Raw genomic sequence first — 18097 nt, forward strand, 5'->3', positions numbered from 1 at the left:
CGCGCTACATGGGAATCTACCAATCAGCGAGCAGCATTTGTTTTCAACTGTTATTGTGACATCAAACTTTCAAATTGCACGCTGCAAGCTTCAATGCAGCCAAGATTATGTAACTCGCAGTGGTATGCCGCGACTGCTCATTCTTCTGTGTTTAGCTATCTTTCTTTCTGCTGAAGCGAATCCGATAAGGCGGCTTAAGGTAAGAACTCAAGATTCTAGTTTTGAGTCCGAATCCTCGTCAACACTCGTACACGACGCTGAAAAGTTTGCAAAACGTTTTCGACGATGGCGTCATCTCCGACTTTTCATCCGACAGATCCGTCAGTACTCAAATTGATGATAAAAATTAGGCAATGAGCGCGCCCGAAATTTGACAATTATTGTAAAAGCTACCTTTGAAAAGCCTCTGCGGAGAAAGAGCGGTTTTCAATTAAGTGTCGAAAGTAATTGGGCGTTGGCTTTGGTTTTGCTTTACTACGCTCTGTGATTGGTTGACCAAACTCGCGCCACTTTCTCAACCAATGAGATGTAAAAACAAAACTAATCGTGCCTTGCTTGCACGTGTTACATGCATTTGCTTTGAATTCTGATTTGTTCATTACGCTGTTTTCGTCGGTTTTGATTGGTCAGAGTAATTACTTTCGATTGGTTTTGGTTTTGGTTTTGGTTTTACAACATTCAACTGAAAACCATTTCGAGGTTTTTATTAGTGTAAGTATGACTTTTGGCTTTCAAAGTGCGGTTGCTAACAAAGCTGATAATAGTACCTTTAAAACCGACCGGATTGGACGGAGATTTGGCGAGACTTTGCAGACGAAGTTTTTGTCTTCAACTGTTTCAAAAAATTTCCAAACCGGCTGTTGATACTACATTGGCAAAAGCGTGAAGGCGTTGGCTGTGTTCCCCGAAACCTTTTCAACAACGTTTGACATGTGTAGTTTGTCAAACATTAAACAACGTTATTACATTTGGGGGTCAATAGTTAGTAAATTTTTTAATACATGTTGCGAGACTGTTTGCATTTTATGGAGTAAAAGAAGCGGGATTTGATTTTTTTTTATCCTCCAAAATATATCATGGAAATAAGGAACAGCGTAAAGCGTGAAGTTCGTTCTTTGGGTGAGTCTATTGAATTAATACTCAAATAAACGCGAAACTGAAACTATTGTCCGTTGATAGTTTTACAGTCAAAAGGATAGCCAAAGTATTGACAGACCTTTTAAAAATTGATGATTAATGATTTGTGACGTGTTGCCAGCAGGGGCGGATCCGTGACATCGTATAAGGTTGGGGCCCCCGGACCTGAAGACTGAAACGTTTCCGGCCAGGATTTGAACAGATCTAGGTCCCCGACTTGTCCCCAGTCTTCACTCTTGTCTTGAAGAAGAGGCACGCGCGAGGGGGAGAGAAGGGCGGGGGTGACGGGAATCCTCGCACGAAAAGACAAGAGAGTCGACTGGCGACGAGTCAGTTTCTTCGCTCTTGGTAGTTTTCAAAAGGTTCCGACTGTTTTCGGGACATCTTCGCAAATCTTAGCTAGTCTTCGGGACATCTTTGAGTCTTGTTTGTGAGTCGTAACCAAGTCCTAATTTAGAAAATAAAGCGATGTGAAGAGGAAGGAGCTGCTCTATAGGTGGTTAGCATTGCCGCCATGTTAGTGTACAAAACAAAAGTCAATTTGTTCACAAAGTTTGCAAAAAAATCTTATTGTTCCTGTACACCAACATGGCCGCCATGACGTCACATGCAAACCATTAATACAACACTGGCATTTGTCAATGGGATTTGGATCCTGGAAAATGGGATCTGAAAAAAATTGAGCTTGGAAAAGGGATTGGTATTCCGATCCCTTCCCCCAATCCCCTACACCAAATTAAATAGACGCACTCTTTTAGAACCCTCCATTTTGTCACGAGGATTTGCTTGAAATCCAACGCGCGTGCTTAATAAAGAATTGAAATGTTAGAAAACCTAAGAATTCACTGAACATTGCCATCAGTATATGTTTTTCTCTTTTCTTTTCCATCTTCTATTGTGTGTTTTTATTTTTCCTTTCTTTTGTCGTACTTTTTTCAAATTAATAATATATTAATATTTATATTAATTATATTTCAAACGTATTGTTCCGACGTTACCTATCGAAAATTATTGCGCGTGCATTATGCACAAGCGAAGGTAACCGCCATTTGTTAAAGAACAAAACGTGTTTGATAGTATTGTACATTTTTCTTCACAGATTCAAAAAATCTTCCCGTTCCGCCGCCACCGCTGTCCGCTAGTAACACATTAAGCAAACTTTCGAATTTATCTTTCTTCCGGAATTTCTTCGAAAAGCAGCGATTATCACCAGCTCCATCAACATCATCTGGTGCTTCTCAGGAATTCCGCTCTAGGACATCAGGGACCAAGAAATTGCCAACTCTGGAAAAATCAACAGAAGGCCAAGCTCCGAGAGACGTGAACAGTTTTGAACAGGCTTTGAAAATTTTGGCGCAAAATCCTGCTAATGGAACGTTGTTACATGGTAAGCACAGATCATATTGAAGTAATCAAATGACACATTCCACCTCACCGCAAAAGATGGGGGCTGGCACATTTACCCATAATTCTTAGCGTATGAAAACACTAAAAACGCTCATAAGAATGCACAGAAAAGTTCTAAAAACTTCAAACCTAGCATACACAATGTCGTTTGTACAGGGACGAATTTCGCAAATATGGCTTTCTATGTGCCTATTGGTTGTGCTAGAATCGCAAAGTATTGTAGTACAATGTCCAGCCGCCATCTTTTTAGGTCACGGTGGATTAGCTATCACTTCAAGCAAAGCTCCAAATAAAGGACAATTTATTTGAAGCCTTTCAAACAACACAACCTTTTTATCTCACTCAATCATAATTAATCTGGTGCCTACTTTAATCGACGCACGATAAACCCCTGGAAAAAAGAATCTTCCGTTTAAAAAATTTCCTTCTACCCTGTACTTTGGCCTGTTTTGCACTGTACTTACCCTTAATGTTTTACTACAGACCACGTAAAAAACTGGCAAATTACTCTCCTTCGGTTGAAAAGGTTTTCAAAAACTCAGTCTCCTAAAATAAACGGCACTTTGCTTTCTCTGGGGAGGACATGTCTGTTATGAGTAATCTAGCAATACAGGGTCTAATGCACTCTGCCATTCTATGAATCAAACCCTCCTCCTACCCTGTATAATCATAGGCACACTTTTCAGTTTAGCAGCCACATTCCCTCCGCCATGGGTATTCCGTTTCCAGATTTTAGAAGCGTTCTTTTCGAAATTGAAATTCCGTGTATTCTGTTTTTCCTAAATAGGAATAAGAATACACAGGCAAGAAAAAACTAGCGATATAATGTTCCGACGTTTCGGCGACGTCATGACGCCATTCTCAAGGAATGAATAATATAAGGATAAGAATAGCTAGAATAGGCCCTAAAGAATGCACCCTATGATGGGTGATTTCCTTAAGCAGTGCTTTCCATTCCAGAAAAAAGAATTAACTCTTTTTGCTTTACCAATTTGTGTAACTGTCTCTATATTTGTAGATGAAAAGGCTCTTCTGCAAAAACTACTGCAACAGAAGATGAAAGATATCACAATGGCGATGAAAGAGCTCGCAAATCGGTACGATGACATGGAAAAATCTCCTGGATTGTTTAACAAATCACAGCAACGACCACTAAACAATGAAAATAAGAAACTAATATTTGGATTAAAAGGAGAAACAGCACTTAGGAAGATTATGGAGAAAGCTCAGAAAATGCCTCTTGAATATGATGACTTAAAAAGTTTCTTAGACGCTGTGCAGAATGACAGCCTCTCTGAAAAGAATTTGGAAGGACCGTCGGATAAACTGAAGAATAATGCTTCCTTGTGGGAGAAGTATAGCATTCGAACTGGTGCAACTGTGTTAGATCTGAGTGTATTATTGTTATACCATGTATTCATTTGTTGTACTGTATATCTTTTTTGACTGAGCACAGGAAGAATGGTGGCTTGTGTTACCCCAAGTACGGCGGGCTTATGTCTGGTGAAATCTTAACTAATGTTAATTACTCATCATAATGAGAAAATAAAGAAATAACAAATGAGGATTAAGAACACAGAAGTATTTATGTTATCAACTAAAAAAGAGCTTGGACAATTGGGCATCTATTCCTGCACCGGCGTCATTGGGTCCCGATATTTTTTTTTGTTTTTTTGTTTTTTTTTGTTTTGGCGAGTAGAGGTGCATCATGCCCTTCTCCCATTTCTATTACTTTATTCTTACTAATTATCGCGCGTACTTAAGTTCGCGAAGAATTCGTGAGCCGAATTTCGCGAGTGTTAATTTTCACGATTGCATGAAAAATTATAGCAGAAGTGTACTAAAATTCACGATTTTGTCAACCCTGAGCTGAGGGCACATGTCACAAAGAACAAGGAAATACTGGAAAGATACAAAGGTCTGGTTCAATCTAACTACAAGGAGCCTACAAATGGAAACTTTGATGACTGTCCTAAAGACTTTTGGCCGAATTACAAGCTGAAGAAAATAGTTAATAGGAGGAAGAGTGCTAGCCGCAAGACCGGAAAGATTTTTTCAAGGACAGATACTTACAGTTTTAATTCAGAACAATTCACCACAAGGCCCGGTTAACTTAGAACATTTTAAATTCTTATTGTTTTGTTATATGATATGGTATTAAATTTCGCGTTATCTTTTTTCACGAGTATTAAATTTCGCGATTTGTTTTGAAATCGGGGAAATCTTGAAAATTGGTAAGAATTCAAGGCTCAGTAAAACTTCATCCTTGGTCGGCTTCCAGAAAAAAATAACAGTAAAAGCATTTTCATTAACTCGTTATTACGCTGGGGAAAAGTGGTGTTTTATTTCAAGTTTCCGTGTGGAGGAGCTCTTCAGAATAATTGGGTGAAGTTGTACCTCACACAGCACGAAACTGCACCCTATGTGGCCTTATTTTCACTTGATGTGGGTTTATTCTATGATTTTTTCTATGAATCATGCACCATTTTTCAGACCACTCTCCTCAGATTATAACAGATCTGGGACTCGTCCTCTTCGAACCGAAATCGGTAATGTACTGCTGTTTATTTGCCATCGAATTCCCCCTTCTCGTTTCAAATACCAAACTACTCCAAATATTCCCCTGTCTAGAGAAAATAAATGGGGCTCTTATTTTCTTTTGCCTGTGTTTATGTTCTCTGAAACTCTACCAATTTATCTGGCGAAGAAAACCTTTTAAGGAGTCGATCTAAAGCGAGGCGCTTGATTGACCGAAACACGAAGGCCTGGCTCGTTACTCGAAGTGAGCGTGCTGAACCATGCGTGAATGCGATCATGCGAACTGAGTAGAGACGAAATGCATCTTAAAGAAGTATAAGGTAAGAGTAATATTTTCAGTTTCGTAATTTGGATAACTTCTGTATTGCGGTACAAGTAAAATTTCCCTTGAAGTGTCATTGTGACGTGCAAATTTTGGCACGAAAATAAAAAAAGGAATTAATTACATTCTTTGATGAACTGGCTTTCTATGTATTCTGTTATTAGTGAACTGGAGTATGAACAGCCAGATTTGTATATCTAAAGAATGCTCCCTGGGCTTGTGAGCTCGTTGACTTTTCGCGTTTGGGAACTTCGCGTGGTCAGATAACACGCACTTTCTCGGTAGCGCGCGCAACACTGAATCCACCAATCAGAGAGCGTTGTTTGTTTTCAACTGCCTGCATTGTGACATCAAGTTTTTAAAAAGCACGCGACCAACACAATCAAGATCTTGTAACTGAATATGCTGAATATGCTAGGGAATTTATAAGCCGCAGACATGCCACGGATGTCACAGCTACAAATAATTATTTGTATGGCAATCTTTTTGTTTTCTGTTGAAACGAATTCTTCTCCAATAAGGCGGTTTAAGGTAAGAATGAATGAATGGTTTTCGTTACTTTTAAGGGACTCGCCTATATAGAGAAAAATTTAAGTGTCGGGGGTAATTATTTAGCTACATGAACTAATGAAGGACACCATAGATAAAGTACTACTGTTTCACACATTTAGCAAACTTTGTTGAAGAGTTGGCCAGATTTAAAACAAGGTTTGTTTGTCGCCAACAGTTTTGTCATATTAATATTTGGCAAATGCTGCTGCAGTTTAAATATTCTCACACGCTAACTTGAGATAGTCAACATAAATGTTTGTCCTTTAAAAGTTCCCACGTTCTTGCTACCTTTTTCAACTACTTTTTCGTGTTGGCAAAATTACATCTGACGAGTTTACGTTTGTCGAGCACGCCGATCTACACGTTCACATCAAATTTGTGCCTTTATAATTTCGTGTCCTCGTAAGAATGCTGAACATAACACGAATTTCTTTGTTTCCAAAATAGACGACGGTGACTGAAGGGAATATCATCAAGCGGGAAATTCTTGATGTTGGTGAGTTGTTTAATACTGAAACATGATAACATACCCGTAACTGGTAGTCGCCTGATATTTTTTTCTTTCTGTTTTCTATTAAAGAAACTCCAATGTTTCAGTGACTTTGCATTTGGCACTTAAGAATTGTTGGTCAGAAGTAACTTCGTCCCTAGATCTTCAAACTTCTCTTCGTTTGCTCGGTTCTCCATGCGTTTCATGGGCATAGCATGTAAACATGTTATAAAAGATTAAAGCATTACCGACGAACAAGTTTCGTCATGTTTCAAAACAGATGGCTATAGAGAAACACTTCTTTTTTCTCCATTGATCTGATTCACAAAAAGATCAGTTTTGTTGAATGGTGCCTAAAGAGCACGCGTTGTATTATGCTGTGTTATGTATTAAGATTGCCAAGCAAAAATTTTCACCAAATTTTGAGCAGACAGACAACACTTAAACATGTATATTTATAAGAACTAGTCGTAGTTTCATCGGAAACGTTAAGTTCAGATCCACGCAGAAACTTACTTTCACAGAAGGGCAGAAGTGTCAAGATATGTCTAAAGCCTGCGTCTAAGCGCGTGCAAAACACAAAGGTTTGAAAGTTTACACGAACAGGATGACGCGACTTGTATCGAGCCATTTTCATTGACTAATCGGATTGGAGAACGTGACCGATTTTACCAGATGCGAAGGCAAAAAAAATATAGTTACGAGATTAGGTTAGAAGTTCAGTAATTGCCGAAAGTTCAACTGCGCATCAAAAAACCGCTGGTCAACACTGATGTTACTTTTATTCCAAACGAAATGTAAACAAACTGGTTCTGGCTGACAAAGGCAAAAAAATCTGAAAAGTTGAAGTTATGATATACGGATTAGGTCGGTTACGAGCATGAACAATTAGATTTAATTTGCAGTAAAAGGATAGCCGGAAACACATCACTAACTCAGTTCGTTTCTCAGGAATTTTTGAGGTTAAAATGATTCAGTACGTGCAATAGGCTCGATTACCAGCCGCTGTTCGGGAAGTGAGCCTTCCCTCACTCCCTAGGGGAGGAAAGCCCTGGACCCAAGGGAGCGGTGGAAATCAAGCCTATGCGCCAACGAAGAGGTAAAAACCGCGCGAAACAAGAGCGCTACTTGGTAGCTAAATTTTACGTAGCCCGAAGTCATCCCAGACCAGCTTGCTAACCTTCTGCATTAAATCAGCGATAACTGAGAACATTTTCAGTCGCACATGTTTACAAGGATTTCTTAATCCAATGCACGTGCGTGTAGTTCTTACTGAGAAAGTCGAAATGTCCAATCCCCGCCCGGCTCAAATTGAATGCTGAGAATTTCAGTGCTATTTTGGCTATTTTTCTGTCAATTGAGCCGCGATTTGTTTACCTACGACTGACTGTTTTTACAACATTTTATATCCTCAATAAGGCAAAATTGCCGCTATTTTAATTATTTAGGAGCGGCTATGTTCGAAGTCAAGACTTTAAGACTATTCAGGGTACATTTTTTTTTTCTTGCAGATTTGAAAAATTATCCCGTTCCACCGACACCACTGCCTGCAAACAACGCGTTAAACGAACTTTCTCAGCTACCTTTTAACGAAGAGGAACTGTTTAAAGGCGATGTCCCGCAGCCATCACCTCCGCTGGCAACATCTAATGCTGTTGGAGAATTACCTAGCACAACAGCAACTACAGAATCGCGAACACAAGGAATATCAAGAGAAAAACAAGCCCTGCGCGACTTGGATAATTTTGAAAAGGCTTTAGAAGACTTTCTGAACAAGGTTCAGGGCAGTCCTACAAATACGCCTACCCCTTCTAATCTAAGATCTGCTTCGGAAAACTTGAACAAATTCAATACAACTGAGGCCACGGTTGTTCAACAAAAACAACAACATCTAGGAAACTTGCCCGAAACTAGAGCTGATTTTGAGTTCGGATCTGAAAAGCAACATGAAAAGGCCAAGGAACCTCACATGCGCGGAGCAAATTTAAACAACCTAAATGCGCCTAAGGGGATTCAGACGTCTAACAATGGACCCACAGTTCAAATGCCGCTGACGAGAGGTAAGAGCAGGGGGCCATTTACCATTTGACAACAAAAACCGGAATTTTCGGTTGGAAGTTCAAATGGTTCAGGCCATTCCACTGGAACGTTTCCGGAAAAGATGGAAATGCTCGGATGTATTCCCCTTTTCCCAATCCAACCGAAATGACCGGAAAATTTCGTACCATTGTCAAAATCATGCTCGGCCCCGTCCATTTTCGCGCGCTTTTCAGCTCTAGTGTAGTTCAAGATCGCGAGAACGGCATAGCGATGCACTCTTTGTGAATCAATATTTTTTACAACTACTGAGTATGTGAATCATGACTGCAGAGGTAAGTAAATGATCAATTTTAACTATTTTTAATTTTGAGGGGCCAAACTCTTGGAGGTGTAGACTTGTAGCGGAATCGTGCTCAACAACTGTGCCGCCATTTTGTTTCATTATTTTTCGTGTGCCGCAGGGGACTCGGGCCAGCCAAACCGCTTTAACTGGAAAAACCTTACCATATGAAGCTTTCTATTCCAACCGGATTTTTTGTGCAAATGGTAAACGCGCCTGATCTTATAGGTCGATGTATACTGACATACTCATTCAGCCTATCAAATGGCACTAAGAACCCCTATGGATACCAGCCTCGCAGCCGAATAGACAACCCTGGTTAAATAAAGTTACTTACTTACTAAGAGAATTTTTCATAATCGCACCATAAATCTTTGGAATATTAGTGTTTGTAAATTTGCTCCAAGCTACCAGTCGGGACTAAAGAAACGAAACTAGGGGATCTTTCCTTTTTCCAGAGCGGCCAGTCTGTAAATTGAATGCGTTAGTTTGAAGTAATGGTGCTACAAAATCCTCTAAAATGATCGCTTCAAAAATGATACGCACTTGAACTAGTTTTGAAAAAATTCGAGAGACTAAGAAAAAAACCTCATCCTTCAAATTGGCACATTCCGTTTACGAACTGACTGGTCTGGACAGTTCTGACAAATGAAAAGAACCCTAAGAAGTAGTTTCCTTAGTTCCGTGTCGATCGTAAAATTTCCCTACCGATTTTATTTCCCCCCCCCCCTCTCCCGGTGCAGGTCTGTTATCTGTTGTGTCCCTCGTTCGTGCTCTGTCACCCTATTTAATCGGTTGCTAAAACCTTTCATCATTTTACGGCATTCCTTCTTCCCATTCTCACCCTTACATCTTTTATAATCGATGTATTTGTTCGTGTGCATCATGTTCTCGTTTATTTTAATTACCCAGGGAATAGGCCATTTCCCAGTTGTGTGAACCTCATTATGAAAACGAGGCTAAGTGCAAAGCTTTCATTATGAAAATTACTTTTGTTTGCAGAATGAAAACTAATTTTCATAATAAAAACTTTGCATTTAGCCTCGCTTTCATAATGAGGTTCAAAGCAACTCGGAAATGGCCTATTACAAAGTTTAGAGCTCATCGAGGCAAAACACCCGGCCGATAGCCATCTAGGCCATAACTTGACTTTCGCTTTTGGTCAAACAAGGCGTATTGTTAAAATGGTTCACATTGCTACAAGTCTCAGCCTGTGTGACAGGCAAATTAAATGAACAAATAAAGAAATAAAGGGGGAGGAGGGAGGGGAGAATCGGGGGCGCGCAATTTCCCTCTCCCCCTCCCTCAGTACAGTGACTGTCTTGCAGGCTATACAAGTCTTGGTCAGGTGTGTCGTTTTGTGCATCTATACATCCCAGTTCAAAAGAAAGCAGGACTTTGTTTACTTCACCGATTCTTTTAACTAACTTGTTTTGCAGATGAAAGTGCTCTTCCACCACTTTCACTGCAACAGAATATGAAAGACCCCAAGGCCATAAAAGAACCCGCAAATCGGTCCACCGAACAGTTTGGACAGCAAGTAGCACCCTCATCTGAATACATCCCCTCAGGAAATTTCAAACCTTATGTGGAAGATAACATGAAGCAAAAATCTTCCGAGTTACCTAGCAAATCGCCACAAGGCCTACAAGAGAGAGAAAACAAACCATTGTTTGGAACGAGAGAAGAAATCGTACTTGGCAAAGTTATGGAAAAAGCGCGGAATATGCCTTTGGAATATGACGACTCAAAATCGTTCTTGGGACCCGAACATCATGAAAGACTCTCCGAAAAGAACGTAAAAACACAATACGATAAAAGTTTGAATAAGGACTTAATGGAGGAGGATGAAAGTCGAGCTAGTACAAGACCCAGTCCTGTAGAAATTAATGTTTTACGTCCGAAATATCTTCCGTTCAAAGATGACGTGAACAAAAGCGAACTCGTGCCACGTTTTCCTTAAAACCAATCCATAACGCATTCTATAATTATTATAACAAAAGAAGGTGAAACTTATTTTTGATGTAAAGTTTTTCTGTTTCAGTTTTGTTTTCACTGTCAATCAGCCATCTGCGATGTGCTAAATTGCAATAAATGCGTCTGTTCTTTTACTTCTCCCTGTTCTTTCACCGTAGTTCCCCTCCCCTCCCCTTTTACCCAACACTACCACTACCCCCCCCCCCCCCCTGTACCCCACACTACCCTATGCAGACGATTTTGTTGCACCACTGAGTTGGAAGTGCCGGAATGTGACAAAATAAACATTATTTCAAAATGGCTTCTACTTTAACATTCTTTTGTTTGCATTCAAATAAGCCCTTCTTGACTCCTTCAAGGTAATATATTCTTTTGATTTACAACCTATTTAAGAATGAGGCAGAAGGGCTAATTTAAATACTAACACAATAATATCAAAAAAGTAGCCATTTTGGAATAAGGTCTATGTTGCGTAAATTTAGTTTTATTAATGGTTGTCAAAGTCTGGATGGATAAAAGAATAATTTGAGACTGTCCATAGGTTGCTCCTTTCTGAGGTGCACTGTCATAATCCTTAGGGTAGTTTAACCCTCCCCCCCACCCCTAAAAAAATCCTAGCCCTATCGCACCCTCACTGGTCAACAATTTTTTGGACCAAATGTTCAGACGCAAGTAATTCAAGTTAAGGTACCACATAGTCACCCACATAACCCTAACCCTCCATATAGTCATCCAACCCTCCATATCAGTCACACGTACGTTACCATGAATTATATGCCTTCAGACGTTCCACTCAGCATAATTGGGGGTATTGACACAATGATCACTCAACGGTATGAGAAAATACCAGCATTTTATTTATATTGTCTAAATTAAATAATGCAATATATATACTGCTTTGTCTATTTAATTAAATACCACCCTTAGCTTTACAAGTTGAATATAAGAAAACAAGAGTCCTAGCGTTACCCTGTTGATGACACCCAAGGGCAGTCAGTTTGTGGTAAGAATCTGTTGAAAAAATATTCTACATCTGACCCAACAGAAAAGTTCTTCAATTAAGGATGGTGCCTACTTTTGTTACTGCGCATACGTTCTGTGCATCTCGAGATACTCAGGTCTCCTATGGCTGGTGCCTACTAATACAGGGATATTTTGGCACAGTTTAAAACTCTGCGGAGAAAGCAGAACTTAGCAAGTGCTCTTGGTATTTAAAAAGAAAATTAGGGGAACCATGCATTTTTCAGAGATAGATAAAGCTTCAATTTGGAATAAAACGCCATACAATTTGCTTTGTATTTTTGCACTTTTTAAAATCATTGTTGCTTGATTATCTCTCAAAATGCATGGTTACCCCCAATTTTCGTTTTGACTATGCTTTACCCGCATAGTCATAAATTGCGCAAAAATACCTCTGTACAGTTTATTAGTAGGCACTGTCCTTTAAAAGCCTTGACTGAATTTTTGCCTGCTGGCTTCATCAGAGTAAAAAGTTACCAACATTACACTTTTAAAATTGAATAAAATATTAATAAAACCTCAACTGGCATTGATTTGTTTCGGTTTTTGTTGTTTTTTACAATAACATGGAAAAACTACAAGTGGAATTGGCTTTATCTTCTGTTGAGAAAGCGCGCGCATTACATCTGACATCATTCTTGTTGTCTGTACTCAGATTATTGACAATAGCTATGAGCCAATCAGCGCACAGGAATTTTGACAGTTATTGTAAAAGGTTTATTAACTGGTTATAACTTTTTTAAGAACTTTAAGTTTATCAGGTCAGAAATAGAAGGTGTTTCAACTAATCCTTGAAGTTGCAGTAAAATAACAACTTTGAAGACAAAATCAGAAAACAGAAGTGAATTACAAACACCCTTTCTCTGGGCTACAAGAAGGAAGGGGAAGAATACAGCACATATTTCAAATTTTCCCAAACCAAGTTTGATAAGGGACTTAGCTTCTAAATGAATATCTGGTTTTATCCACAGAGTTAACAACTAAAGGTAATTTGGCCAATTCACCTTTTGTTATTAAATCTGTTGATAAACCAAACATTCAGGTTTAAAGTTTACTTGCTAGAGTGTTGAAACTCAGTTGCATAATAAGTTCACATAATACTATTTTCTAAAATTCCTAGTATTTAAAACCTAATTAAAAACAATTGTCTTATCTGTGAACTGTTTAAACCAGTCCATCAAAAGACTATTTAGCAATAAAAATTACTAAAAAGAAAAAAAAAAGAAGCTCGCGTGAAAGTTGTCAGACATGCAGAAAGGTGTGTCCCTCAAGGTAAAAAATTATCAGGAAAATTAATCCTTGTGGAAATCCACTGTACTGAAAGAGATGGCGGGTGTACATTTTACCACAATACCTTGCAAACCTAAAACAGCCAACAGGCACATAGAAAGCTAATTTTTTTGGTGAAATTTGTCCTTGTGCTAACAACTTCGGTCAACAATTATGTATGCTGGGTTTGAAATTTTTAAAATTTTTCCGTGCATTGTTATCAGTGAGCGTTTTAAGGCTTTTAATATGCTTAGAATTATGGGTAAATGTACCACTCGCCACCCTTTTTGGTACTGTGGATTATGCCATGCATAAAATTTCCATGGAGGCAATTTTTGAGTAAAACCTTTACCTCCAATGAGGTAACCCTTAAATACTGTTGGCCACCCCATTTCACAGTATCCAACCATTATCTATGTGTCAACGCCTCCCCCCACCCCCTGAATTGAAATAGAAACATTTTCCTGGCCTTCTGGTGGCCAGATTTACAGCATTCTAGACACTGTATGTGCAATCTGTTCAAGCCAATAATATTACATATCCTCCCACGCAGTCAAGTTAATTAATTATGCAGATACATCAGATTCCAAAGATTTGTAGCGGACGCTGGAATGTTTAACTTGATGGGTATACTTCCACACTGGGTCGAGTTTTAGGTCCTCCTTCCAACCTGAGGAAAAAGAAACAGCATTCAGTTACTTTGAGGCATGGCCCAGTGGTTAGAGGCATCGGACATGTAATCTGGAGGCCCAAGGTTCAAGTCCCGCTCCAAGGTCAAGCTTTGTAAATAGCCAACTGATTTACTTCCCACCAGTTGGGATTTTTAACAACGATATTTTCAGTTTGCATATTTGTTTCACTGGTTTATAGTGTCCCCAATTAGCGCTACAGCGCTAAATACTTCAACACTTTAATAAAGTCATTTATTTGTTTTATTTATTTATTTATTTTTTTTGTTCTGCTGAATTTTGTAAATAACAAATAAAGACAAATAACAGATCAAGTTTTTGATGTCCTTTCAACACATTGTAAAAATACTGCAAAAACAAATCAGTGTGTTAAATACAATGCAAATTGCAGGAAAGTTTTTGTGCTTTTCTTGATAACCAGTGCATTAGAGAAAGTTTAACAAAACTTCACTTATAGTATTGATTTGAAGAAAGTTTCAACAAATTTGCAAAAGCAATGAACTGGTTTTCTGGTATAACATCAGTACTTCCCAAATTGTGATCAAATTAAGTTGTCCTGAAAACGTTCTGCAATGCAACAGGGCTGTCATAAAAAAAAGCATTTAGCCACATGTTGCACTGCATTAACAAACTTGTTGCTTTGTGAGTAAAATAAACCTGAAAATTAAAAAAAACAGCTCCCCAATAAACCTGCGGGATGACTGTGGGTAAACTGTTGGCTGACAAACAGCCAACAGTTGGATGAATAAAACCAAAAACAGGTAAGACAACTGCTGCTCACTTGAAACTTTGTGCGCTTGTCCTCTGGTTGCTGATTGCATCAGGGCATCCTGGCCTGAATGCATTTCAGACTGACAGTCAATAGTGATCTGATTTTAAGACTTATTTCTCCATTTTAAATCCTGCCATTTTATTTGTTGGTAATCTGTTGGTGGACTGTCAGTAATCCGTCAGCAAACTGTTGACCAACAGTCCGCCGAAAGGTTTTTTGGGGAGCTGTTCTTTGATTTTAACAATGAACCAAAAACCATCAAGGTAACATCATCGTAAGGTAACATCATCGTAACATTGTAAGGGTCTTCAGCCATAACAGGTGATTGTCTTATGGCCCTTAATGACCCTGTTCAGTAAGGCAATTTAAAGTTACCACACCTACCTATATTTGACAAACCTTCCTAGCTGAACCAACTGGCAGACTTCATTACTGAAGTGGCAAGCAAATAATAGCATGTTTCTGGGATGAACTTTCCATGCAAACCTCATAAATAGCATTGAATAGATACAAAGAGCTGGAAATGAAACAAAGTTAACAGTGTTAATACCAATATTTACTTTTATGTACTAGCTACATTTTGTGAACTTCAAAAAATGTGTCTTTAAAAGATTTCTTAATCTGAATGAAGAAATAAAGGGCAACACACCACCATCCCTATCACCAGATACCACAACTGAGTATGATTGATAATCATATTGTGGGACAACAACAGTAATCAACTACTTTTAAAATACCCCACAGTGGAAGCTCCCTTAAGCAGACACCCTTGGGACGCAAAAAAGGTGTCCGTAACTGGAGCTGGCCGCTTACGAGAATTGTTCTTGTAAGTGGTCACTAGAGGTGCAGCTGGCCATTTAGTGGAGCTTGCCCAGCTAATAATAAACATTGAGAATGCAAAAAATACCACTGTATCAAATGACTTTTTTGTTGTTGTTTTATTACCTAATGCAATGCTGCGATGATGGTGATAACAGTACTGTAATTAAAATCATCACGACAAACAGCGATGTGAGGTTGAATGATTAAAATAATTAAGATTCAGAGGCAATGGGATTTCCTTTTGGGTGTCCGCTTAAGGGAACTTAGAAACAAAGGAAAAGTCTAAATCATAAACCCTGAAAGTGTCCGCGGCCACTTACAGGAATGTGTAAATACAGAGTTTGTATGGGAGTTCAAACGAGGTTTTGTGAAGGCGGTCATAAGTAGTACAAGTATAACAATTTTTATTTTAGTTTTATTGCAATATACACGTCAACAAGTTTAAATGGAACATGTAAAATGCAAGTTAACAAATATAATATAACCAGAAATATATTAATCTGATTTTGCTAAAACGTGTGAAGCCTGTGTGCTGGTTGAAACTTCAGGGGACTTTCTACATGCACTAGCCTGTCACCTAGGCTCACATTTGTGTGCCAAAAGCACATGGTTGGGGAGGGGAGGGTTTGACACTTGGTTCCTTATGTCCTTCTAGGTTAGAGTGACTGGGGAGGAAAGTTTTGGCGACAAATTCCGCCACTTAGATGCAAGATGCATAATTGGACGCTAACAATGCCTTTAATAATGTGTGGAGTGTACCTGTTGTCATTTTACCACTAATGTATTCAGGATCTCTCTTCATATCAGACATAGCAGCAAGAGGCAGACCCCAGTTGGCAACTAAAAATAACAGACACCAAACTTTCAACAGGCTGTCACAGCCAATGTTGGCCTACAGACTTGTACGTTATCGCATGAGAACTTTTGTTTAGCTTTGAACAGAGAAGAGAGGAAACTGTTTTTAGCATCACTTAACAGTTGTTTCAGATTTTAGGCTAAAGCCATAAGCGGTAAATCACAACATAAGTATGGAACTACCTTTCTGACACAAGAACCAGTATGTATGCAAGTCAATAATTAGAGCAAACTCCCAGAAATTTAGATTTGAAGACCAAACCATCACTTATGCCCTCTTTCCACTGGGCCCTTTAAATAAATACTAAATAAATATTTTAATTAAAAGGGATTTGCTGAAGCAAAGACATGCAAAAATTACAGAGAGATTTAAGGCTCGACGTTTCGGAGTCATCTTGACTCCATTATCAAGAGAAAAAATCAGTTTGTGAACACGGATATTTAAATAGGCTATTATTGACCTGGCTGGATTGTGCAGTTCCAGAAAATATCCATACTCCCTCCATGGAAGGTCTTTTGTTATGCATCCGTACCCCCAAGGAAATTCCAGTTTTGCTTCAAAATTTGCTTTGAAAATTTGGACTTTTAAGAGTTCCCTCCCCCTAGAAATTTGCTATGAGTTTCCATGGGGTAGGTAAAGATTTTTGTCTGGAACTGCACAATCATTGTGTTTGACAATTGAACTGATCGACTAAAATGATATTTACACTTGATTACAATCAACTGAGTTAGATTACCAATAGTTGAATTTCATGTGCCACATCTGTAATATTACAGAACTGTTTCCAGGCTAAACTGACAGCCCCAACCTTAAGGATGTTTAGTTCTCTATTTGTAAAGTTTAGATCAACAGGCTTAACTGATAGAGAGGTTAGTTTTGCCTAAGAGCTGTAATGTTTTCCTTGTTTCTTATTTACACCAAATCCAATCTGTATTAACAGCAAAATAATAGTCCAGGCAATATTATTAGCATGTATTAATAAGAAGAAATGCATTCTGGTCTTGACAGCCAAATTGGCAATGCAACTCATAACTGTATTGAGAAATCATTAGAAATGAAAATTACAGTGCAATGATTTTACAACATGGTCTTGAATGTATAAGACTGAAAAATGATAACCCCTGGAATTTTTGTCATTCAAAATTTCTAAACCTAACATGAGCATTACACGTGTTCGGTGTGCTGTTACACATCCACTCGGTGTGAGAATGAATAATTCAGATCGTGAAGAAATTACGTTTGCAGACACCCAGCAACGTGGGGAGTGTTGCTCAGTACAGCTCTAAAACGCAAATATCAGAAGTGATATTTGCTGCAGAAAACCTTTTTATTGGATCTTTTTTAACTGTTCTGTCCCTATATTAGCTTAAGCTTGTATAAGTAATTGAACATAAAAATTGAATATTTCGTTTCCTTGTCTAGACTGATCGTAAACCAGATTAACATGTACCGATTTTGAACAAATAAAAGTAAAGTTTACCACTAAAATAACACTTACCCGGTCCCCAGAAATGCTGGAAGGTTTCCACGAAAACGAATAAATTGAAAAACAATTCATTAGCTTACAAAACCACTTGGTGGAAGGAACAGGTCAAACAACGTAACAAGACATGCGACAAACTTACCGTGCTGAAATAGAAGAGAAAACCAGATTTTAGTACAGCGAAACTTCCTTAGATTAGCTTCTGACGCACCAGTTTAACTCACCTGCATAAGTATTCCCTAAATTCTTTACTTTTTAAATGATCTAGTCCCTTTCTCAATAACCTGCCCGCCATTTTTGGCTTCTCTTTCGTCAGACCTGTCGAACGAACTTCGGTACCGGTAAAATAATTATAAAGTTTACGGTTGCGTAAGGTCTTCATT

General features: G+C 38.6%; 3 protein-coding genes across 3 annotated transcripts; 2 read left to right on the forward strand and 1 right to left on the reverse strand.

Annotated features, from left to right (window-relative positions):
* Positions 1–1071: 1071 nt before the first annotated feature.
* Positions 1072–4031, forward strand: LOC146474492 (uncharacterized). Its single transcript, XM_085116959.1, has 2 exons — positions 1072–1119; positions 3563–4031. The coding sequence occupies exons 1-2, from the start codon at positions 1077–1079 to the stop codon at positions 3988–3990; spliced, it is 471 nt and encodes a 156-aa protein (XP_084973085.1). The 5' UTR covers positions 1072–1076; the 3' UTR covers positions 3991–4031.
* Positions 4032–5776: 1745 nt separating this feature from the next.
* On the forward strand, positions 5777–10938 carry LOC146474493 (uncharacterized). The gene is made up of 4 exons (XM_085116960.1): positions 5777–5935; positions 6404–6452; positions 7958–8506; positions 10266–10938. Exons 1-4 carry the CDS (start codon positions 5843–5845, stop codon positions 10787–10789), a joined length of 1215 nt encoding a protein of 404 aa, XP_084973086.1. The 5' UTR covers positions 5777–5842; the 3' UTR covers positions 10790–10938.
* A 701-nt stretch (positions 10939–11639) lies between these two features.
* LOC146474494 (mitochondrial pyruvate carrier 1-like) lies at positions 11640–18065 on the reverse strand. Its single transcript, XM_085117100.1, has 5 exons — positions 17935–18065; positions 17730–17745; positions 16135–16215; positions 14938–15070; positions 11640–13762 (listed from the first exon to the last, which is right to left on the reverse strand). Exons 3-5 carry the CDS (start codon positions 16184–16186, stop codon positions 13708–13710), a joined length of 240 nt encoding a protein of 79 aa, XP_084973226.1. The 5' UTR covers positions 16187–16215; positions 17730–17745; positions 17935–18065; the 3' UTR covers positions 11640–13707.
* Positions 18066–18097: the final 32 nt, after the last annotated feature.

The sequence above is a fragment of the Pavona decussata genome, unplaced genomic scaffold (assembly GCF_977016875.1).
Source record: "Pavona decussata unplaced genomic scaffold, jaPavDecu1.1 SCAFFOLD_89, whole genome shotgun sequence".
Taxonomy (NCBI): Eukaryota; Metazoa; Cnidaria; class Anthozoa; order Scleractinia; family Agariciidae; genus Pavona; species Pavona decussata.